Source organism: Toxotes jaculatrix, chromosome 6 (assembly GCF_017976425.1).
Source record: "Toxotes jaculatrix isolate fToxJac2 chromosome 6, fToxJac2.pri, whole genome shotgun sequence".
Lineage (NCBI taxonomy): Eukaryota > Metazoa > Chordata > Actinopteri > Toxotidae > Toxotes > Toxotes jaculatrix.
The window spans coordinates 7,706,036-7,728,463 of NC_054399.1; the positions used below are offsets into that span (position 1 = coordinate 7,706,036).

The 22,428-nt window shown below is 42.7% G+C and overlaps 1 protein-coding gene across 1 annotated transcript in view; it reads left to right on the forward strand.

Moving 5' to 3' along the window:
• The window catches only part of sema6bb (sema domain, transmembrane domain (TM), and cytoplasmic domain, (semaphorin) 6Bb), a 114,158-nt gene that overhangs the window by 55,774 nt on the left and 35,956 nt on the right, over nt 1–22,428 (forward strand). Inside the window, exons 3-10 of the mRNA XM_041041047.1 lie at nt 541–655; nt 6,227–6,287; nt 6,440–6,502; nt 15,406–15,504; nt 17,073–17,163; nt 17,725–17,844; nt 18,589–18,677; nt 19,553–19,770. Coding sequence (XP_040896981.1) covers nt 541–655; nt 6,227–6,287; nt 6,440–6,502; nt 15,406–15,504; nt 17,073–17,163; nt 17,725–17,844; nt 18,589–18,677; nt 19,553–19,770 — 856 coding nt within the window. The remainder of the gene's footprint in view (nt 1–540; nt 656–6,226; nt 6,288–6,439; nt 6,503–15,405; nt 15,505–17,072; nt 17,164–17,724; nt 17,845–18,588; nt 18,678–19,552; nt 19,771–22,428) is intronic.

Sequence of the window (22,428 nt, forward strand, 5' to 3'; positions counted from 1 at the left end):
ATCTTTGAATTCTTTCCCTTAAGGTCTCCCTTGTACAGAAATCCTTGTCCTCTGAAACTCTTTGAACATTTTGTTGTACGTTTTTGATGTTTTCTTTTCTTTCTTTTTTTTTTTTAAATGTCACCTGTTTCTGTGTCTCTCACTTTTTGAATTATCCGAATCGGTTGGTGGAACATGTATTGCCAAGCTTGTCAAGAAAAAGCAGCATGTAAATGAACAGTTCATCAAAACTGATGAAAAATCAGTCAGCAAAACAAAACTTGTGAATGTAACAGCGACATATGCAGTATAGTTCAGACATCTTTCATTTTCACAAGATTATTTGTTTGTTCTCTGCTCTGTGTCTCTGTCTGCTCAATCTATCAGACATGCTGCTGTTTCCATTGCAAGTCTCAGACTTTGTCCCCACATCAACCTGTTCCTGCTGCTGAGCTGTCAAAACAAGCTTAACACAAACCCACTTTTATTTTGACTACCTTTGTCAAAGATGGATGTCAGTTTGGCATCAGTCATGTGTTTCTGTCTCCCGTTCACTGACAGTGGTGAGAAGATACCCGGTGTTTCTGGGCCGACCCCACAGAACATGGCTGAGACAAGAGCCTCTACACATCCAGAGGATCCTGCAAGTCAATCGAACTCTCTACATTGGAGCCAGGTACAAGACACGCCAGCACACACAGACATATTAACAAGCAACATTTGCTATTTATTTATGGCCATATGTTAGCATGAGCTTTGAGAAATCTGGGACCTGTGTGATATGTGCTAAATTGACTGCACCAAACCCATATGCAAGTACAAATATAGTTCTGTCAGAGCAATTTTTTTCTTTAAGATCTGCTAGATTGTCATTACATTTGCTGCTATGCAACATTACCCACATACACTGAACATTATTTTCGCAGTTAGTTACAGTGTCTGAGCCCCAGACCTACATTTATTAATAAAACATACCATCAGTATTGCTACAGAGAGCTAAGCTTTACCTCTTAAATTTATCAGTTGTGGCAGGACAAAATAGAAATGTCATTTGGTTGGTCCAACACTTTAGTCAGTGTTTCAACATACTAACTGTGGGAATGTTAACATGCTGTTTGCCAATGCAAGCATTCAGCTCAAATGGAAAGATGTACCCAAGTACAGCTGAAGCTAAAGTACACCCAGATGTGGCGTTAAGATTATAGTACATAAACAGTACTTAAAAGGCCAGTAGTTTTTCCCCCATGAAAAACTGCACCACAAAGCTGACTGTGACATTAGCCTCTCCTTAATGTACCATCTCCCTTAATATACTCTCTCAAGTTTTAGTACTTCCATTTGCATTAGGCTTCTACTGTACACAAAAAACTGAATCAACAAATGAATTAAATCAGTAACAAATAAACCCAGGAGAGTGACATAGGTGTTTGTCATTCTGGTGAAATAAACTTCTGTTTAAAGTTGCATGAGAGTAACGTGAGGCCACCAAGGTCCATGTGCTAACAAAGGTTTGTCTTTCCCGAACAGGAAGATCAAAACTAAGGAGAATGTCATGGAAATGTCAATCAATATCAATCAAGCATGATAAGACCTGTGAGGGTAAACCATGGGTGTGTACCCTTTAAATGTTAAAACTTAAAGGTCGGTTATGGTAGTTTTTAAGACAGTGCCACAAATGTATTAGTAGCTGGTCACATGTTTCATAAACTGACTGTTGGTGAAATGATTTCTGCAAAAACGTATGGACTAGATTGCAAACATTCATAATTGTAGTGAGATCACTACGGAAACTCCAGACCGTTTTTTTTAAACAATCTGGTCCAGTATCTGCATCTGAAGGCTGATATTTGGCCTGACAAATCTGTTCTAGTTTGGTTTCCATATGATGATGGTCCCCATATGTCTGTCAGTCTGCTGAATGTGCTGATCGTGGACAGACAGTAGCCCTGGTGGTCAGGAGGGCCAGACGAGGACAGCTTGCTCAGCCGCACCAGGTTTGCATTGTAAAGCTACGTCTGCTGCTCCCCGGAGCCATTCAGGAGCCGACCTGAAACAGACTGAGCTAACAAAAAACATGCACCTCTAGATTTATTGCCCATGTTGTCCGAAAATTAATTTAGCTTGAAACATGCTGAAAAAAAAATGAGACGCAGTCGGTTTCCACATATGGCACTAGTTACTTGTTGTAGTGGCAGACTGAAAGAAGCCTGAAGTGGTTTCCAATAAGAGACGCTGCAGTGGTCCAGGAAATGACCCAGTCCCTAGCCTCCAGCTGGTCTAACCTCACCACTGAGAGTTGGTAGTAAATATATCAAACCATGTAACATGGTTCCAGCCATTCTGTCTGCACTGAGAGGGTCTATAAGCACACACATGTACAGAGCCAGATAATAAAACTGCCCACAGACAACTCCAGCTACTGTAGTCTGAGGGTCTGCTTTAAATTTTAACCAGAGCCATGACATAGTTAAAAAAAAATGTGTTCATTTCAATTTACAGCTGCAGAAATTTTTTGTGAATAGCAGAGGTAAACTGATATGAATGTCTCCGCCAACCGGATGATAATGAAATGCGAGACTGACAGATGAGAAAGGCGAGAAAGGCGATTTGTGTTGATGGCAGCTACAGAGATACAGAGAATGAGAGCTTCAGGAGTGTATTTATGTATTTCTTGTAAGTGGCTAATAGTGTTTGTGGCTGAGAAAATGATCAGTCTAGAAAGAAAAAGATCCATGTGCAAATGCATGTGCGAGCCAGAGACAGCCCAGCAGGAAGGCAGAATTTTATGTAATGTATAAATAAGTACCTGTGGTGGCAGGTATGACTGCCAAAAGCTCCTACAGAGTGCATGGCCTGATAAGACTCCTCACTCATCCCCAAATCCTGTCACCATTAGCATAGCTGCTCCTCAGACTGCAAGCGCTGCTAAATCCCTGCACCAAGCACCTGCTGAGAGCAGCTTCCTCTCCCTGTCCTCTTCCCATCCTTGCTAAATGAAAGTAAACTATGTGTTTGGCTGGTGGCAGGTGGAGAAAAGCACCTTGCTGCATTAATCCCCTGTCATGATGAGCAGCTGTGGATCCTGTGGTCTTCAGCGCTCAGTCAGATCCAAAGGGCTAATCCACACAAATATGAACCAATTGGAGAGTGTTTACCTATTGACAAGATGACCGAAGGAACACAGCCAACTCTCGATAAACTGGTCCAATTCTGATGACGCATGAGGGGCTTTTGCAAACTAGCTGGAAAGGGAAAGTGTGCTGACCTACTGCCAGGTTGGAAGGTTGCTCGGTTTATTAGCCCGCAGACACTGACCACAGAGGTCACTGGAGGTCACGCAGCGGTCACAGACAGGTCAAATGACTCATGGCAGACGGACAGAGGGACGATCAGCTGTGGAAAACACACTGGGAAGCTTCAAGGGGGTAAAGCTGTCAGCCTGCTCAGCTGCAGTGAGGCTGGGAGAGAAAGTTTGCAATGCATACAGGGACAAGTATGTGGGAAGAGACATAGACACACAGGTGAAGACACCCAAATGGACACATTCCATAGACACTGATTCCACACCATATACTGGTACAATAACATGTATAGAACTAATGCTCATACTGTTTTGGCAGTTAATGTACAACAAATGAATGTGGACTACTTAACCAATGAAATGACAGAAGACAAGCACAGACTGCAATTTTTTTTAAATTTTATTAGTTATTAATTTTGTTATTATCAATTAACCTTCCAGTTATTTTCTTGACTAATTCATGAGTGGTTTGGTCTGTGGAGTATTAGGAAGCAGTGAAAAAATACACAAGTGACATCTTTTGTTTTCTGGCAGTAGTTCAAACCCAAAGACATGCAGTTCGCTAATAAAGAAAAAAAAAACCAAAAACACATTTGGCAAGTGGGAACCTGTAATTTGTTTCTTCAGAAATAACTTCTCCGTTTTTAAATCGTTTCAGAATGAGTATGTTGTCAAGAAGTGGGGCACATGTACAGATTACCTAGTGCACGGTCACACACACAGGCATGCGACAAAGCACTCTGTCGAGGTAACTAGGTGGTCATCTCAAATCTTTCTGTTTCACTTTTATGCAGCGGAGCAGCTTCTCCTGTTCTCTCTATTGACAGGCTCAGAAAGGCTCAGCGCTGCTCACACTAAACCACAATACTGCAGCTAGCAAGAAGGAGAGTGGGAAATATTGGAAAACTTGGTGGCTTAAGAGGTCTTGACCTGACCTGAGTCTGCTTTTGTTTGGCCAGCCAAAAGGAGAAAGTTCATAAGCTGGTCAAGTAAGAAATTTAGGAAATGTTGACAGTTTCTCTTGAGTCTGTGTTGACTTTGTATTAGCCAGGTCAAAAAGGGTCAGAGGCGTTTATGAAATAACAGCTCAGGCACGCGCACATTACACACACACACACACATATGCAAGACGGGACGAGGGGAGGGAAATAGGAGAGTTTTGATTTGTGGGTTTAAGGACAAGGATTTGTGAGCTGAGGCGCCTTTGTGAGATATGAGCCAATGGGTTGAGGGGTTTCAAGGCTGTGTGCACATCCTGCAACATAAAGAATAATGAAATCTTTACACAGTTAATGTGTTAGTCCTTACCAGGGACCCTAACCTTCTACTACACGCAGCACACATTAAATCCACTAACACACATATAAACAAACAAAAGCATACAGGCCACAGGCTTTGCATCATTCAAACAACCTGGAGCAGGAAAGAGAAGAGATGGAGAGAGAGAAAGAGAGGCAGCAGCGTAAATAATTCCCCCTCCTCTGCACTATCACAGGCAACAGTGCTGACTGCCAGGCACTCTGACTAGGAGGCCTGTTGCTATATTCATTATGTTAATGCTGAGACAATGCTGAAGCAGCCTGGATGAGATTACGCCTCACACTCTGGCCCACTCCACTGTTTGGAGAACGCTTAAACTCTGACCTGTTAAGCAGGAACGTGCCGAGCAAGTGTTTGGTGATTTCGCACTTCTTCGCCACTCCGCCGTTGTTCTGGTCTGCTGGGTTGAAAAAGAGCAGGAATCTTCTAAAAACACCAACAGGAAGTGAGGATGAATTATTCAGGAGAGTAGTAACATGATGGCACTTGGCCTACCTGTGCTCTCATTAAGCACACATTGTCACAGCTCTCTCTTTCAAAAAAAAAAAAAAAAAGATGCAAATGCACAATGAGTCACACATTACGGGCGGTATGAATACTCGTATGCGCAAGCACATGCACATGGATACCCACACATGATAATTCCTCCCTTTGTCAAAGAAAAAGGAGGAACCAAGAGAGAACATGAAACACAGATGGGAGGCAGATCAGAGATGGGATGGAAACTACTGCAATAACACGGCTATGGCAGATTTACAGATTAGCCTGTTCAGGGCCCGGCCCTTTGCTCGGATGAAGCCCAAGCTTCAGATCCATCCCAACAGATAGCCATGGCCTTGATCAATATGCAAACGTCAGCTGTTAGCTGCCTAGCCCAACCCTCATTTAGTGAGCATTTTCACAGGAACACCCAAGGTTACTGCAGAATTATCAGTAGATTAACAGTGCAAGAAAGCAGCATTTGGAATATCATGAATACATGCATGGTGTTAGGTTTTGGACCACGTGTAGGCAGCATGTGGGGGTGTGCAAACATCAGTATAACAACTTGATTAAATCATCCATTAATTCAATTTCAGGCCTTTGAATAAGACTGATAAGCCGAATTCGGGTGCCTGGCAGCAAATTCAATGCAGCAAGTCAAGTTTAATGAGCGGAGGCAAAAGGCGAAAGGGAAATATGAGACATCATTATGCAGTCGGGTTCCATTTCTCATGTATATTGGGAGAAATGGAAGACTTTGCAAAGCTGTTCCCTAATCTCTGCGGGTCTGATCAACTTTAAAGGAATAAATGTCTCTAATATGTTTGCATTACATTGCTTCTCGCACTGTAGCAATTCTATGTACAAGGTAGGGAATTATTTAGTAGTAAAACCACACTGATTCAATATATAGTGGAAATATTCATACTCAGGGTTTGTATTAAGTGTGTGGCCTGGATTTCATCCAAGAGAAAGTCTGCATCGACTTGCACTGTCCTGAGTTGGCAATAATGTCCAAGCTGTACTTGTTCCTGTATAGGAACTGGTGTTTGTGGTTTGCTTAGTGCGGTGTCTTGCTGTACCTTAAGCTTTGGAGAGTGCTGTGTTGGCTGACTGCCACTCTCTATCTCGCTCTCTTTCCAGGGATGACCTTTTCCGTGTGGAGTTGGACATCGTTGCAGGAGACGAGATGTTCTACAGTAAGGTGAGCACCCTCTGGACGAGACACTCATAGCATTTACATCTTCCAGGTTGCTGTATTACTTATCATTAGGCTGGAAAATGTCATTTTCTACTACAGGGAAATGCAAATGTAGCTAACCAGCAGTGCGTATCTGTCTGCTGTTTAATGTGCAGAAAAGAACATGGGAGTCGAACAAGAATGACATCAGGATCTGCAGGATGAAGGGCAAACATGAGGTGAGACGGTGTTCAGTTTCTGTTCCTCCATCTTTCCCTTTCCCTTTCAAACAAATCTTTTCTATATCTTTTTCTCTGACCCAATTAGTTTACAGCAATTATACTTTGCAATAATAGCATGAGAACAGCACATCACACCTGCAATAACAGATTTTTTTTCCACTGACCCCTTTCACATACAAGCAGTCATTTGATCCTTTGTTTAAAAAAAGTATATTATGATGAGCCTTAAGGAGCCTCATCATAAATAAAAACAAAACATAGCTTTTACTGAAGTGACAGAGCAGTACTTTATAATTAGCACTGTACTGATTTATTGATTTTGAAGCTTGATTTGTTTCTCATCTCATTGCATCATTTGCTGTAAACAGGAATGAACAGCAGCCTGAAGTGCACCAAAGTCTGAATGCACAGTGGGCATAAGATCTGGGTGAAAATCATTTTAGAACCAATCTGTTTCTTTTCAGCTTTCATATTTTTTCAATGAAAGCTGGTAAAGCCCCAGACAATAAGAATTTAGAGTACATTTGCAGACACTATATACTGTAGAATGACAATGGATCAGATGTATTGGATGTTGAAATTATATCTTGTCACTCAGAGCTTTTTAGCACTGTCTCTCTTTCTCTCTCTCTCTCTCACACACACACACACACACAAACTTTGATCATCTAAATTATGGCACATGTTTTACCTTTTTGCCTGGAGCTTTAGTTTCATTGTGTCAGTTATCTGACTATCATGCCCGCTGGCGCAACCTCCAGAGCTCAAGGAAGGAGGGGGGACTATAACCGTGTATTTTCTCATTGTCCCTGCTCATCTAACCAATCTCACACACCCACACACACAGATACACGCACACAAACATATTCATCGATCAGACGCAATCAGAGCCGCTCCTACCTATACACCACTTGTTCCACCATTATGAGTTAGGAATTCAGTTTGTGCCCCCAGAAAATGCAGGTGGGCGTCAGGAAACCGAGGCAGTGAGGAAGAGATTGGGTGAAACATCTCAGCAGCCCATGCCTGAATACTTCTCATATCTCCAACACACACATTCCGAGCTGCTGTCTGCCACACATAAACAGCCCGTATTCAGTGTGTGTGTGTGTGTGTGTGTGTGTGTGTGTGTGTGTAGTGGTGATGGTTGTGGTTGACAGGGGGAAACATGGGCTGTGTCCCCTGAAGGCAGCGAAAAAAATGACTTATTTAACACACTGAGAGAACACCTGACATTAAATCTGTGTGAGACAGTGCCAGACAGACACACAATGGAGAATAGAGGGACAGAGACAAAAAGCTAGGCTGAGAGGAGGAGAGGAGGAGGAGGAGGGGAGGTGAGAGAGAGGACGTGGGTAGATAAAGAAGGAGGAGAGGAGAGGAGAAAAGAGGAGAGGAGAGGGGGAGGTGTGTTGCTCCCTGTTGGCCGGCCCTGAGGAGAGCTGTGGGGCTGACTGAGATATGAAAGGTCTTCTTGCCCCTAATGACTGTGCTGCCTGGTAATGCTGTGAGTCACACGGCAATGTGAGGAAGATAAGAACACTGCCAGGTCGTCTCAGTCAGCTCTCTGGGCTCAGACGCATATGAATGGATGTGCTTGTGTGTGCATATGCATGTACACACAGGCACATCCAGTCTCACGTACATTCACAAGAGTAGGACCGATATAGGTTTCTAAAAGCCAACACAGATATTTTTAAATCACTATGGTTGTGTTTTTTTTTACTATTAAAATATTACTAAATTATATTGATTTTCATTACAAATACATAATACGTTTTGGGATTTTCTCAAAGGTTAAGAAAATGGTGTCATTTAGCTTTAGGACCTAGAAAATACATGGTTTAAGATGTATTTTTATTTCAAAGTACCAATATTCCCCTGATTAACTGCTCAGATACAGTGTTTACCAAAGGGCGTTTGTAGTGGATTGCGTCACATTGCTACAGGTGTTGTTTTTGTTACCCCCCTCTGGTTGCTGTTTTGATTATTTTGTTGGAGTTCAACTGTGCTGACTGAATATTTAACAATTCATACATACAACATGCCGGTTCTCACATGCACGTAGGTGGGATCACCACCTCTCATATACATTCTACGAACTGTTTGTTCATACATATTTATGCTTTCAAGTGTCTTTTTTTTCCAAATTGTCTCTCTCCTACACATACATGAAGACAATTAAAAGGAAAATCTCTGCAAACACATCTGTCACAGAGTCATTTTCTGTGTGCCTCCCTCGCCATCTCTCACCCCCCCTTTATCTCCTCCTCTTCACCTCCTGAAAATGTCCTATTCTGCTTGGGGGATGGTTGTGTCAGATGTGATACATTGGCCACCTTGTAATTGGTTTTGTAATTAAATATTTCTGCTTGGTTGATCACAAAGTATTCTCCTTAATTAGGCTGAAAATTCAATATCCTAATTTTTTTTACCTTTTTTCTTCCCCCGAGTTGACCCAATGCTTGTTGATGAACGCGACAGTCGGGCTCGCTGTCACTCACTCTGCGTATCCCCATCATATTTTCCTTTGTCCTTTGCTTTCCGCTGTCTGTTTATCTCTCTTGTATTTGCCATTTTCATTGTCTCTTGCTGTCATTGCCTCGCCTGCTTCACCCCTTCCCTTTCTCTTCCAATGAAAGCAAAAAGAGAGCAAGAGGTAGAGGGTGAGACGTTCCCCAGAGGTGGCTCTGTGCCAACACATCAGGCCCAGCCAGCATGGCATGTGCATGCAAACAAAGGCGATTCCATATAGAACGCTTTTAAACAGCAGTTGGGCATCATTATAAGTGGCACTTAGCGAGATTGTTTGATCAATATTGCGTTGATCATGCTCTCGGAGGAGCTCTGGGTTTCCAATCGTCCAACCCAAATGCCTTTTGTGGGTTGGACTGTCAGAAGATTTGGTTTCACTGTCTTTTTTTTTTTTTTTTTTGCTCCTGAATGAATCTGTTTGAAATTCCACATTTGGAGTCACTTTCACTTCTTGTAGTTGTGGTCATATTTTTTTTTTTTAAATCTCCCCGATTCTCCATGTGCATAAAGTATCTAGTTTCTCTGCCTTTTGGCGTGAGACATTTTGTATTATTAAATCTCTGAGCTGATTTTACATTCTGCTGTAGATTGTGGGTTTTGCTAGCAGTTTTTTTTTTCTCAGCAGGTTGTCCCACACTTGGGACAAGATAGATTTCAGTTCAGCCTTTATGGTATCACAGCAGTCTGTTGTTAAACAGTTGTAACGTTGAGAAGATTACCACACTCACAACTCAAAGCTACAGCACAAAAAGGCCAAAACTATCAAACAAAGTAAAAAAAGGCTCTGCATACATAGTTCCAATACAATGATGTAAGAATGAATTTTCTGTTGCTAGACCCTTATCATGGCAAATGATGCACAATGCAAATAAACTTCCCGTCAGCTTTCCAGATGTCACTGCAACATTTCCCTCCCTTTAATTACTTTTGATACTTATTTCCATTTTTTTTAGTTCCCCAGTGGCTTTCTACATTGATTAATCCTCATTTTTTGTGATATGTTATAGTGTATACTATGGATTTGGACCTGGGAATCAACAGCTGTGAACTGCATTTTGCACGTTTGATGTCATTGTAAGGCCTATCAAAGGTTTAGATATTATGTGCCTTTCTCCATATGATCCTCAAAAGCTAATGTTTTTACATGCAGGTACACAGTATCACATTTATTAATCACAGTTTGGTTAACGTGACAGTTTATCACAGCTTTCTCAGCAGGTTGTCAGACAGAGAGCTGTCCAGGTTAAGTGTTGCGGTCAAGGATTGAACTGCGGTGTGTGTGGGTGTGTTCGTAAATGTCTGGCGTGTGTATGTTTCCACCAGGGAGTGGAGGCCAGCTGACCCCACGATCTGTAGGTCTTGCTGCAGGTTGGCTCCACCGCTGAGGCTGCCACATGGCTGATGGGCCGGGAAAAAAATCCCCTGGTTTTCTGTCTGTCTCTCTCTCTCTCTCCTCTCTCTCTCTCTCTCTCTCTCTCTCTCTCTCTCTCTCTCTCTCTCTCTCTCTTTATTTCTTCTTGCTATCTCTATTATCTCACTTTCTCTTCCTCTCTCCCTCCCTCTGGTGTCTGATGTTTGTTTGTGGCCTGTGGTGTGTTCAGCCAGAATTACCATCAAACAGAGAAGAAGGTTGCGGAGGGACGCGGATTAGCTTTAACATGCTGAGTAAGACCGCAGCACCCAGAACAGCACATTGCTGCTAATTTGGTACCGCTGTTAATTTATCCTCCGCCCACATGCACATAAACATACACACACTTTCTTCCTGTCATGGAGAGTCACTCTGTTTTCAGTCAAAATTGTGCATCAGGGATTTTTATGGAAATGACAGGCCTGTTGTTAATGAGTGGAGACGAGGGCTTGCCAAATCTTTGTGTATGTGTGTGTGTGAGTGTCTATTGTGTATGCGGTATATGTGTGTGTGTATGTGTGTGTGTGTATTTGAGTATGTGTGGGAGAGTTCTGGCTCAATGGCGGCTCTTGGCAGAGGAACGCTCTCTTCTCCCTGGTCGCTAACATCAGGGGACCAGCCAGGCATGTAATGGAAACTTTAGAGATTTAGAGGAGCAGCTTGCTAAATATGACCCCCTGATGTGCTTCCTTAAATGGCTCTTATTGTATGAACATTACTAAATAATAACTCACGATTACTTATTATATTTTATTAGAGTATAAAAAATGCTGTGGTTGCTCCCAAAGCAGGGAAATGAGCAGGAGATTTTACGACATATGAACCTGTTTTGTATTTTGGTCAGACCAAACACAGGAATGCTGATTGTAGCTGGAGGTAAAAAGCCATCTTAATTGGGTTTTGGGATAAAATCTCATCGTTAGAGCAAACATTGAATAAACAAAGGTTGTTTATCATCCCAGTCTAAAGGTTGAGTTCCGGACAATAGATGGGAAGCAGATGCAGAAGGTGGAGCCTCCTCATTTTTAATGGTGTCTGACTGATGCAGGTTGTTTGGAGCAGATGTGTTGTGGCAACAGTGAAGTTGTTGTCAATCCTCTGACTGTGTGTGTGTACGTGTGTGCAATCACTTGCATTTATATGTCTATGAATGCTTTTGGATACGGGTGTTATTGTGTATCCAAGGAAAATGACTGCATCTCTGCTGAAAATTACAAAGACGAGGAATGTCTTTGCTCGGTCAACATCTGCAGCTCTGCAGACTGGCCTGGCTAATATCTGCCTCAAGAGCAAGAAACTGATTAAAAAAACCTGCCGGCTGCATATTGTCTAGATTATATAAATGCAGATTCACGAATGCAAACTTGCTCATAGACACACATCTGCGTGTTGGTGCACCATCTCTCCCCGTCTTTCCACACTCTTTCTCTTGATCTTCTTTAAATCTCCCCGTCCATTCACAACTAAGTCCATATTTGCACTGAGGCGCGTGCTCCTGTGTAACTCATCTGTACAGCAGATTAATTTTTCAGAGCCCAGGCAGCTCTGCCACTGTCAGTAAGAGGAGCAGGAGGAGGTGGAGGAAGAAGAGGAGGAGGGCTGCAGTCGTCTGGGTCTGTGAAAGGCTTGCCAGCCTGCACAGGTGGCGATTTGTCTGGATTCTGCCCAGGGAGTGAGGGAGCAGAGAGAGGGGAGGAGGCAGAGGGGAGAAGAAGGAGGCACCAGGATGTACAGCATTTTGATTTATATATAATTGTTTAATTCAATGATTCACTGCTTGATCCTTTATAATTGGCTTGTGTTTTTTTTTTATGTAGAAACCAGAATAAAACCCTAATCCTGCTCAGTGAATTGGGCTTTAATAAAGAAAGACCCATACCTGAAAGTGCCAATTTGCACCCTGGAATTGATGAATGGGGGTTAATGAAATGCATGTATGCAGCAGGGGATTAATTGTGATGATGTTTGTAAAGTGTAAATGGAAATCAAAACTCAATAGCTGAAATGTTAGAAAGGATCCAACCCTTGTTTTTGTCCTCTAGTCATGAAATGTTTCACTTTATGTGTACAAGCACTGCCAATTTCCCACATTTGTGCAGTGGTTTGGCTCTTCGATGTATTTACTCCCCTCTCCGAGATGCTGGCAGTAGGACTGGGTTGTTATTAAGAGTGCTTCATCTGGCTTTGTGATTACAGCTCTGACCAAGCTGACAGACTACAACCCCACTGACAAACAGCATGCAAATGATTCCTGCACATGAGCATGCATCTGTGCTGTGATACACAGATACACACACAAATGCGTGCACGGACACGCACACACACGTATGCGCCAGAAACACATGAACACATGCTGTTCATGGGGAAGTGACACACATACATACACTGCCGATTTCGCTCTTTAATTTGTCACATAGTGCTGCGCCATTAGAAATTTACACTTTGCACTTGACACACCCCCTGAATCCAACACACACACACACACTCTTAACACTCACACATGAAAACACTTCCTTCTTTCCTGTTTTTGCTGTTGAAAAACGAGAACCCTGCAGAGAGTGAAGTGGGAAGGTGGAGGGGTAGAGGGGCGTAGGGTGGAGCATCTGGAATAACACTCACCCGTCTCTAATATCACTGCTTTCCCTCTGATCTGGTTCGCACACACACATGCGCACGCACACATACATAGTCATTTGACATACCCGCTATCACCACCGCCACCGCTTCTGATCCAGCCCTACTTCTCTTTCCAATGACATCAGTGCGGGTGGTGGTCTTGAAGTAGGCCCCAGCTGGTGTGTGTGTGTGTTTGTGTGTGTGTGTGTGTGTGTGCGGAGCTGGTGCCATCCTGGCTGGGAGATTAGTTTGGGGAGGGGGTTGCTGGTTTCTGTCCGCCAGTGATCTACTGTACATCACCAATCACTCTGCACTCATACACACAGGAGGCAGACTCGGCCTTGCGAAGACAAACTGCTGTCTGTCGGTACCTTTTGGCTTTTAATGTCAAAGGTCATGGCTGGAATTTTGGTTTAATGCTCATGGAAAAATGTAAACTCCTGCATTCACTGCTGTGTTGACAGGTTTTTGTTTGTTTCTTATCATGTTACCGTTTGGCTGTAAAGCCCTCGAGACAGTGGTACCCAACATGGTAATTGAGACTCCTCATGGGGTCCCAAGAAAAGTCTTGGGAGGGTCACAAGATGATAAAAGAAAGAACAAAAAGCCTTTGTACAGCAACAGACTGAAAACTTTTTCCTCCTCAGGCTGTAAAATCCTAAATTCAAACAACCTGAGAAAATAAAATAACTCCTTAATCAAACTTACACCTAAGGCAGAACCTGTGGTGAGATATTGCTTCATTTTAAAGGGGTCAAAAGCCAAAAAGGTTGGGAATATGTCAATCACAGTGTTCATACATACACATTTTTTTTTCGTTTATTCTTTTAGATTTTTTAAAATTTTTTAATCATTCTTGTTCTTATTTTGCATCCCTATCTCAGTCCGATGCATAAACATAAACTATCAACAGGAATTGTTGAAATTTGAAAAGCTAATAAAAAGTTGGTCCATACTGTTGGTCAGTGATAAATGGGTTTTTGTGCCCCATGGGAAACGCCGACAGTTCCCTGGGGAAAAGCAGACAGATTTTGAAGAAGCTTATGTTATGTAAAAGTAGTGGGAAAATGCAAAACTCATTGAAATATTTATATAAAAGTAACGGATAAAATAGAATGCAAGAGTAATGGAAAAACTTGTGGATAGATGACTAAAAGTTAGGACCAAGGAATAGTTAGCTAATGTCATGATCAGCCCCTGCAATGATTCTTTTGTGGACTCTGGTTTGGTTTCTTTGGTTTGTTCAGTATTTCCTGTTTTATTTTTATGTTTCATGTGTACCTGGTATCTGTTCTGGTGTTGCTTCCTGTCTTTGTGTTTTTCCCTCCTTTCTGTCTGCCCCGCCCAGATTTGTGTCACCTGTTCCCAATTACCTTATATAGTCTCTCCTTAGCAGTTTGTCTCTGTTTGCTCCTCCATGTTTCCATGGATTTGTCTCCTTTGCTCTTTAATTCACATAAGAAATCTTAGTTTCTTCTGGGTTTATGTTTCTGTGTTTTTTCCCCTATGTGGACCAACCATCTACCTGTAAGCTTGTTCTTTTTGTTATTGTAATATCTTCATTAATGGGCCTGTTTGAGTGTCTACATTTGGGTCCTTTCCTTTCCCTTGTGTTCCTGGCCTTCACTTAATGGCTAAAAGCAATGGTGAAATGTTCAGAAAACTAAAAGTGATTGAACCTGTGCTGTAGGTGCAGAATTGTGTGATCATCACAATCAATGTAAAGTGTACGTCTGAGGTCACGTGTTCAGTCATTTATACCACTGACACATTATACTTTTGTCGAGGCAGGAGATTAACTTGTTCTCTCTTTTCACTAAACGAACATTTATTACTATCTGGCTCTGTGGGGCAAAAGCAGCCATTAAGTCATGTGGTGCTTACACGACATCTCATTTCAAAGCATGAGCATGAGGGAATGAAACTGTGACTCTGGTTTATTTAGTCATTAGATGGGCATCATCGTTTGACACCTTGCGGCGGAGAAATTACCCTTAAATCTGTTGCTTGTTTTAAAATCCCGAGGCTGGTTTGGATTACCATCTGTCAATCAACATCAAATGTGTATGTGTGTGCATGTGTGAAGGGGGTAGACACTTAAAGTCTCTGCAGGCTACGTTCAGACTGTATCAATATGATTGACAGCGTTAATGGTGTGATAATTCCACACATCAGGCAACTGAAAAGCTTCATTTCACAGCGCGGTCTGGATAATCAGTCTCCGAAAAATAAACTCAGTTTTCCCCTATTCACTCCATCACTTTGCCTTTCTTCTATTCAGTTTTACCCCTCACTGCTTATTAAGCTCTCCCTCTCTTTATTTATCTCTTTCCTGCAGGATGAATGCCGTAACTTCATGAAGGTGCTGCTCAGCAGACAAGGAGGCCTGTTTGTGTGTGGGACCAACGCCTTCAACCCGCTCTGTGCCAACTATACTGTAAGTAAAGGCTAAACATGCACACAGCAACCAGCACAGCTCCACCAGTCCCAAACCTGTGACTGGTCCAGTCAATGAGTTTGACATCATTGATAAACGGCTTATCAATTGTACTATGGAAACAAGAGGCCTCGTTTCCATAGTGCAATTAGTACATCTGTTCTGGTGAAAATTCACAGCTTGATTAAAGCTGTTTGTTTAGCGCTTGAGGTGGTGTTGACTTCCTCTTCAGGTGTTATTTATCCATTGTTGTCTGGCAGCTCCAGCGCCTTGTTTTCCTGAGATACAACAGTTGTTGTTTCTCGGTGGTTAAACTTTGTGGTCCACCGAGCTTGTTATCATTGAGAGTCAGAGACGATGGATAATCAAGACGAACACAATGAGGGGAGAAGAGGAAGGCATTTGGAGAGTAAAGGTGGCGTGGACGTGACCTGTTTACCCGGTTTGATTGATTTTGCTTGTGTTTGAGAAAACAAAGCAATTCCACAGTTGGAAACAGGCAGATTTCAAGAGACACCAGGGTTCAAGGTACAAGTATAAATGTTGACTGACCTGATTCAGTTATCTGCAGTGTATTCTGAGTGTTTCTTCCACTCTGTCCAAAATACATTTTTCGGACTCTGATGGTGTGTATCCATCGAGCAGCAACTCACTTCAATCTTCCACCATGCATCTGAATGTCCTCCACTCCCCAACCAATCCCTGTCTTACTCAATTACAGTAACAGTTTCAAACTTGTGGAAGGAAAAAAAAAAAACTACACATAAATATTAATCATTAGCTCGGCTGATTTCACATCATTCAGCAGGAATATTAAATGAAGGATGAAGGCTGTTGAGCTGGAAAGAGAAAGAGAGAGGGGAAAAAATCCTTTAACTATGAAAGGCTTTTTTCAGATAAGTGTTATTTTCATTCTCTCACATTTCAAACACAGTGCAACAGTGGAACGCTGAGACGTACCTGGCCCATTATCTGACAGCCACTAATGACATTCTACAACAGTGTATAACACACCTGTCTCTGCCTGTTAGGCTGTCTTTTTCTCTGGGGACTAGTTAGCGATGCTAGCTACTGTTTTATTTATAGCAAGGTTTTAATGAAATGACACCTATGAATTATTTCATTTTCAGCTGTGGATGAGAATTACGCTGTGCTGCTGAAATACTTTGCTTGAGGCTTCTTTTTAAGCGTATGTGTTTGTGAAAACGAGAGAGAAGCAGAGATTTCACTGTATAAACATGTATGTGTATGTTTGTGAGAGCTGGAAACCTGTTTGAATCATCAACGTGACTGTATGTGGGTGTGTGGACCCCTGTGTGTCTGTGTCTCTGTGTGTGTGTGTATGTGTTTATCCGTTTTATTTATGTATGAGAGCGTGACTCGTGTTGTTGCTGCTGTGCCTAATTGCCACCAGTGAATCATTAGTTTGCACTTATGGTAACACTCCCTAATTGCCATTCTCTTGTGCCTTGTTTTCATGATGCTGCTTTAGACGCATTCGTATTGTTTGGAGTTTACTGATTGATGTGTGCATCTGCGTGTGTGTTTATGTGTGTGCGGTGTAACAGGGAGACACTCTGGAGATGGTCGGAGACACAGTCAGTGGAATGGCAAGATGCCCCTATGACCCCAAACACGCCAATGTAGCTCTGTTTGCAGGTAAGATACACCTTTTGGTTTCAGTCTTCTTGTTTCAGTCTCACCTGCGTGTGGATCGCACGCCGCTGTGACACCGTGTGCTCTCACACATTTAGTTTTAGTGGTTGCAGCAGTAATTATCTTTGAGGAATATCATTGCTCCTCCATGACAGATATTTAGACGCTTGAATACGCTGCATAAGCTCTGCAAAACAGAGCCATTGTGATTCTTCAGTTTGTTTACTTCATCAGCTTTAAACACTTCAGTATAACCAAATCATCAGTGTTCTGTGGCTGAGACTGTAGGGAGCCATTACTGTTCAGACATCAGCACCATTATCTCATATTAGCTAGCAGTAAAAAAAAATTAAATAAAATAAAAATACTGTTTTTTGCAAGGGAGTGCTGCAAAGTTGCAATTATGTTACTACAATTGCATTGTTGACCGGCCAGTTGTGTCACGTTTATGATGCAGGACTTTCAGAAAATGGTAACATTGCCTCCAGCTTTATTGTTTGTGGTTATGCTGTTGCTTTGCTGGGCTGTCCAACTCACCAGTGTGTGCATATGTGTGTGTGTCAGAGGGGAATCTGTTTACAGCCACAGTGACAGACTTCCTGGCTATTGATGCGGTGATCTATCGTAGCCTTGGGGACAGTCCCGCTCTGCGCACCGTCAAGCACGACTCCAAGTGGTTCAGAGGTACCTGTGTGTCCGTGTGTGTGCGTCTGTCTGTGTGCCTTGGTATGCTTGTCAAAATGTGTTTGTTTGTGTTTTATCAAGCGTAGGTGCATTAGTGTAATTTTCTCAAGTATGTCTTCTCGTCAGCATCGTGCCTGTTGTTGATGTTCTTCTCAGAGTCTGATGGGTTGAGTGTGTGTCCACATCACTTAGCAGCATACAGGATCGATTCTCGTGTCAGTTACAGAGGGCTGAGTCAGCAGGCTGACAACTCCATGTTCAGGTCACTGGACACGAAGCTGTCACACTTACTGTTCCCTGACAGAGTTGGGAGCATCCACTTCGTGGTCAGTCTACAGTCAAACATAACGAAGACAATGGGACAGTAGAAAAATGCACAATATCATGCAGGTTGTAGCCCGTCCCCCAGTGTAATAACATGAAAATTCATAGCGTGAAACTCATTTCTCAGAAACATCAGGGGGCCATAATGCACTTATTGTTTGGTGTGAAATCCCCTTTCACCATGTAATGAAATTAAGCATGGCCTCTGCCTCATTCCCACTGCCCTCATGTTACCTCGGTGTCATGGGAGTGAATGATGCATTTGCAAATGGAGACGCTGTTTGCTCCATACTTTCTCATGCTCCATCTATATTTCATAAAACTTTTACTCTCCACATGTCTCCTATTGTATGTGCTTCCCGCTTCTTCTTTCTCTCTCTCTCTCTCTCTCACTATTTCTCTCCCTCTCACACAATATAGAGCCATATTTCGTCAGTGCTGTGGAGTGGGGACCTCACATCTACTTCTTCTTCAGAGAGATAGCCATGGAGTTCAATTACCTGGAGAAGGTACAGAAGTCACTGTGATAAAAACACAACCTCTTTTCTGTCTGAACTCTCAGTATTCACACAGAGGGAACTGCTGGTCCTTCCAAAGCATCTTTTAAAAGGGCCATAGAGGAATATGTGAATGTGTCATTAAAATGCATCTCCATGAAAGGAGATGCGGGTCTAATATCTCTCTGCTGCTATTATTTGAATGTCAATATCAGCTCTTTTCCCACAGCTGCACTGAGCCTTCTTCCTCGTATTTGTTTGTCTGCATATCTTATTCAACAAATCACGGTCTGAGCAAACATCTCATGTCTGTATTAACCTGAGAAAAGCCCTTTTTTTTTTCACAGCGACTCTGTATATTTCCTGCCCTTACCAGAGCTGGGTATACATCTTAATACAAAAAATATCAGCATCAGGAAACCCGTTGCTCTCGTAAATTAGCAATTCACATCTGGGGAGAAGTGCATGCACAAGGTCTCTGGCTTTGACATGTTTACAGAAAGCAGAGTAAATGGATACTTAAACAGCATCACTGTTCTGTGGATGAGGGTGTTCAAAGAAGCAATTTTGAGATGCACTGACATTTTCATGAATAATTGATATTAAATTTAGCATTATAAAACAATGATCTGTCAAAACAGGGTTTCCGCATTGCAAATAGCATGCAAATGACTCTTACGAGATCACGCTGGAGTTGAAAGGGGCTTTTAAATACACCTTTTTGAAGATGAAACCCAAAGCTTGGGAAATATTTCCTAACTCCCCAGATTATCATTGAAGTTATATGTGGGCTGAGAAATGGATAGGCCTGTCAGTGTGCTGCAAATGTATTTTTCACACTCATTTTCTATGCCTGCATCAGCTTCTCTTCGCCTCACTTGTCACAGGTGGTGGTGTCACGTGTGGCCCGGGTGTGTAAACGGGACCAGGGCGGGTCTCAGCGCGTCCTTGAGAAGCAGTGGACGTCGTTCCTGAAGGCCCGTCTTAACTGCTCCGTCCCCGGTGATTCCCACTTCTACTTTAACCTGCTGCACTCCACCAGTCCCATCATCAGGATGCACGGCAGGGACATCATCCTGGGGGTGTTCTCCACACCGGCTAACAGGTACAACATGGACAAGCAAACTTAGACTTGAACAAACAAGCTACAAACACACTCAAATATGCCTTTCTCTCTCACAAATGTGCACACAATGGCAAACACTAGATTTTTTATCAGTTGTACCATCACAGTCCTGTCAGATGAACTCAAGTACCCCTTCATCCACCCCAGCATTTATTTCAACAGTTTGTCTAGTACTTTTTGTTTAAACTGTCCATTTTCCTTACAGTGTATTTAACCACTAATCCTCTACTTTTAGCTAACTGTTTCAGCCTTTCTGTGCTCTTGGTAACTACTTTACATGAACCTGTTGTTCAGGTGTTCAAGCTGACTCAGTATGAGGATGTTTTGTTTTTTTGTTTTTTTTTTTATTCAAACTGTAATTTCTACTTTATTAAATCACCACATAACCCCAAGCAACTGTGGATCTCATTTGGGAATCATCGATTTAGATTTCTTACTCAACCTTTCTTCCTTCATATCAGACACTTTATTTGTGTATATATGTGACTGTGAGGGTAGAAGTGGAGAGATTTCAGTCCTTGTCCTGCTTCAGAGAGAAAAGGGAAATCACACGGTTTTTCAAGAAACACACACATAGACGTGGAAACACATCTTGACACGCATCCCGTGGAGAGTGGGACAGCTTCCCTGTGTGTAGCTGCACTCACATGGCTCACCTTCAGAATTTAGTGGACCACCACAGTTTGTTCTTTCACCTATGAAGTCTGAAAGAGCAAGGCTTCCAACAGGCCAAGCAAAGCTCCAGAGAAATGAAAGAGGCTGTGTGCAAGTGCAGAGGTCAAGATTGTGGGGTACAGAGTAATTTAAGACACATGGAACTTTCTCATTGAGGACAAAAGGGTGATTTGTTGAAAGACAAGATTAAATTGAAAAAAGGTGAGGGGAGAGGAGGGATGCTGCCTGGTAAATGGGGGATTATTGGAGACTGAGGGTATTTGCAGAGCCAAAGACAACACAAGCAACAAAGCAGAAAGATTGAAAACAGAAGAAGGGAATGTGATGAAAATATTTTATGTGAGCTACACATACAGTATACATTATAGTTTTGATCAGAAAAATATTAAAGATATGTTCAAAACGGATTAAATTTGACCCACACAGAATATGATGGTTAGTGGCCCTACACCACTTAGTGTGTCTGGTAGTGAAAGCACATTATAGCTGACAGAAATACTTACAACTGCCTGCTATTAGACTCTGGTCTAGAATCAATACAGTCTCTCACTTAATTGCAGCCAGCAGGTATTATATACAGTATAATACCATCTCTGCATTTTTAGGATATAAAAGTAAAGCTCTTTACCAGTTGCTGGACAGTGTCTCAAAGCAGTGGGCTTCTGACCTCCCAGTAAGAGACAGGAGAGAAAGAGGGGAAGGAAAAAAGAGACAAATGTGAAAGGGGAGAAGGAAGGAATAAGGAAGAAGGAGACAGCAAACAAGGGGGGAGAGACAGATGAGAAACTCAAGGACAGGGAAGTCGGTAATGGACAACACGTGCATCCTTCCCTCTCTGAGATCTAAAGCTGTTTCATCAGCTGCATCTTATCTGCGTGTTTGTTAAAGGTAGTGCTGTGAGAGGGGGCCACTGTCTGCAGACACAGATGGATGCTTCACACACACACAACCTCCCACTTTCATACACAAACACACATGTGCGCAATGGTTCCCAGATAACAACATGTACAGAATGCCTCAGAGGAAAACCAGCTGAACACACACTCGCACACACACACACACACAAGCACACATGTAAACTGCTACCAGGTCCTATTTTAAATACGTTCCAGCCAGGACAGAGAAAGGCAGGGAGGTTTAGATGGATAAGAAGATGTGTGATGGAGGAAAATGAACACATAGAGTAAGAGAGAATGTGTGAGGTGAGCTGCAAAACTCCCAGTGGCCCCATGTTGCCCACTGCGCCACACTGGCTAAGTGCTTGCCAGACAAATTGCTTTGGCTGGCAACGTGCAGTGAAAGCAGCATGAAGCAGGACCTGTGAGTGGAGGAATAGCTATTCTTCCCTGCCATTTGGCCCTGTGCAGCATGTGTGGGACTGCAGTATGGGAATGACAGGACGGAGTGAGGGTTTTTACCAAGAATCTCCCCTGGACTTTCTGAAGTTACTCATCTCTCCCTGTGCCCACATACTCCGGGGGTTATTTTACAGCCACATACCAGCTCCTTAGTGGTTATGGAGTTGCTTTTGCAGGATCCTCCTGGGTATAAAATGGCCCCCCGGTTGCCTGTGCCTTGGTGCATCCCCCTCTGAAGCCCTAGGCCCTTCATCTCGAAGAAGAATGAAAGAAGAGCTTGGATTTCCTACTGAGCATCTCCTGCACTCACAATCCTGATGCTCAAGAGGTCAAGGAGGTTTAGGGAGTAACAGTATGAGGCCACTGGGGAGAAGAGGAAGGGGAAAGAAGTATTTTCTTCTTAATTTAGCAGCTGAAATAAGTAGGTATATCTCAAAAGAACAGCAGCAGGATGTCAAATGGAAGTCTTACCATCATCCCGCTGCACAGGGCCGCTATTAAAAACAAACAATTCTCGTTATTCAGCTATTGTTGTGGCAGCTGAAAATGTCTATTGCTGCTGGAGTAGACTGACACTGGCTCATTAGGCATTAGGCTAAATCTA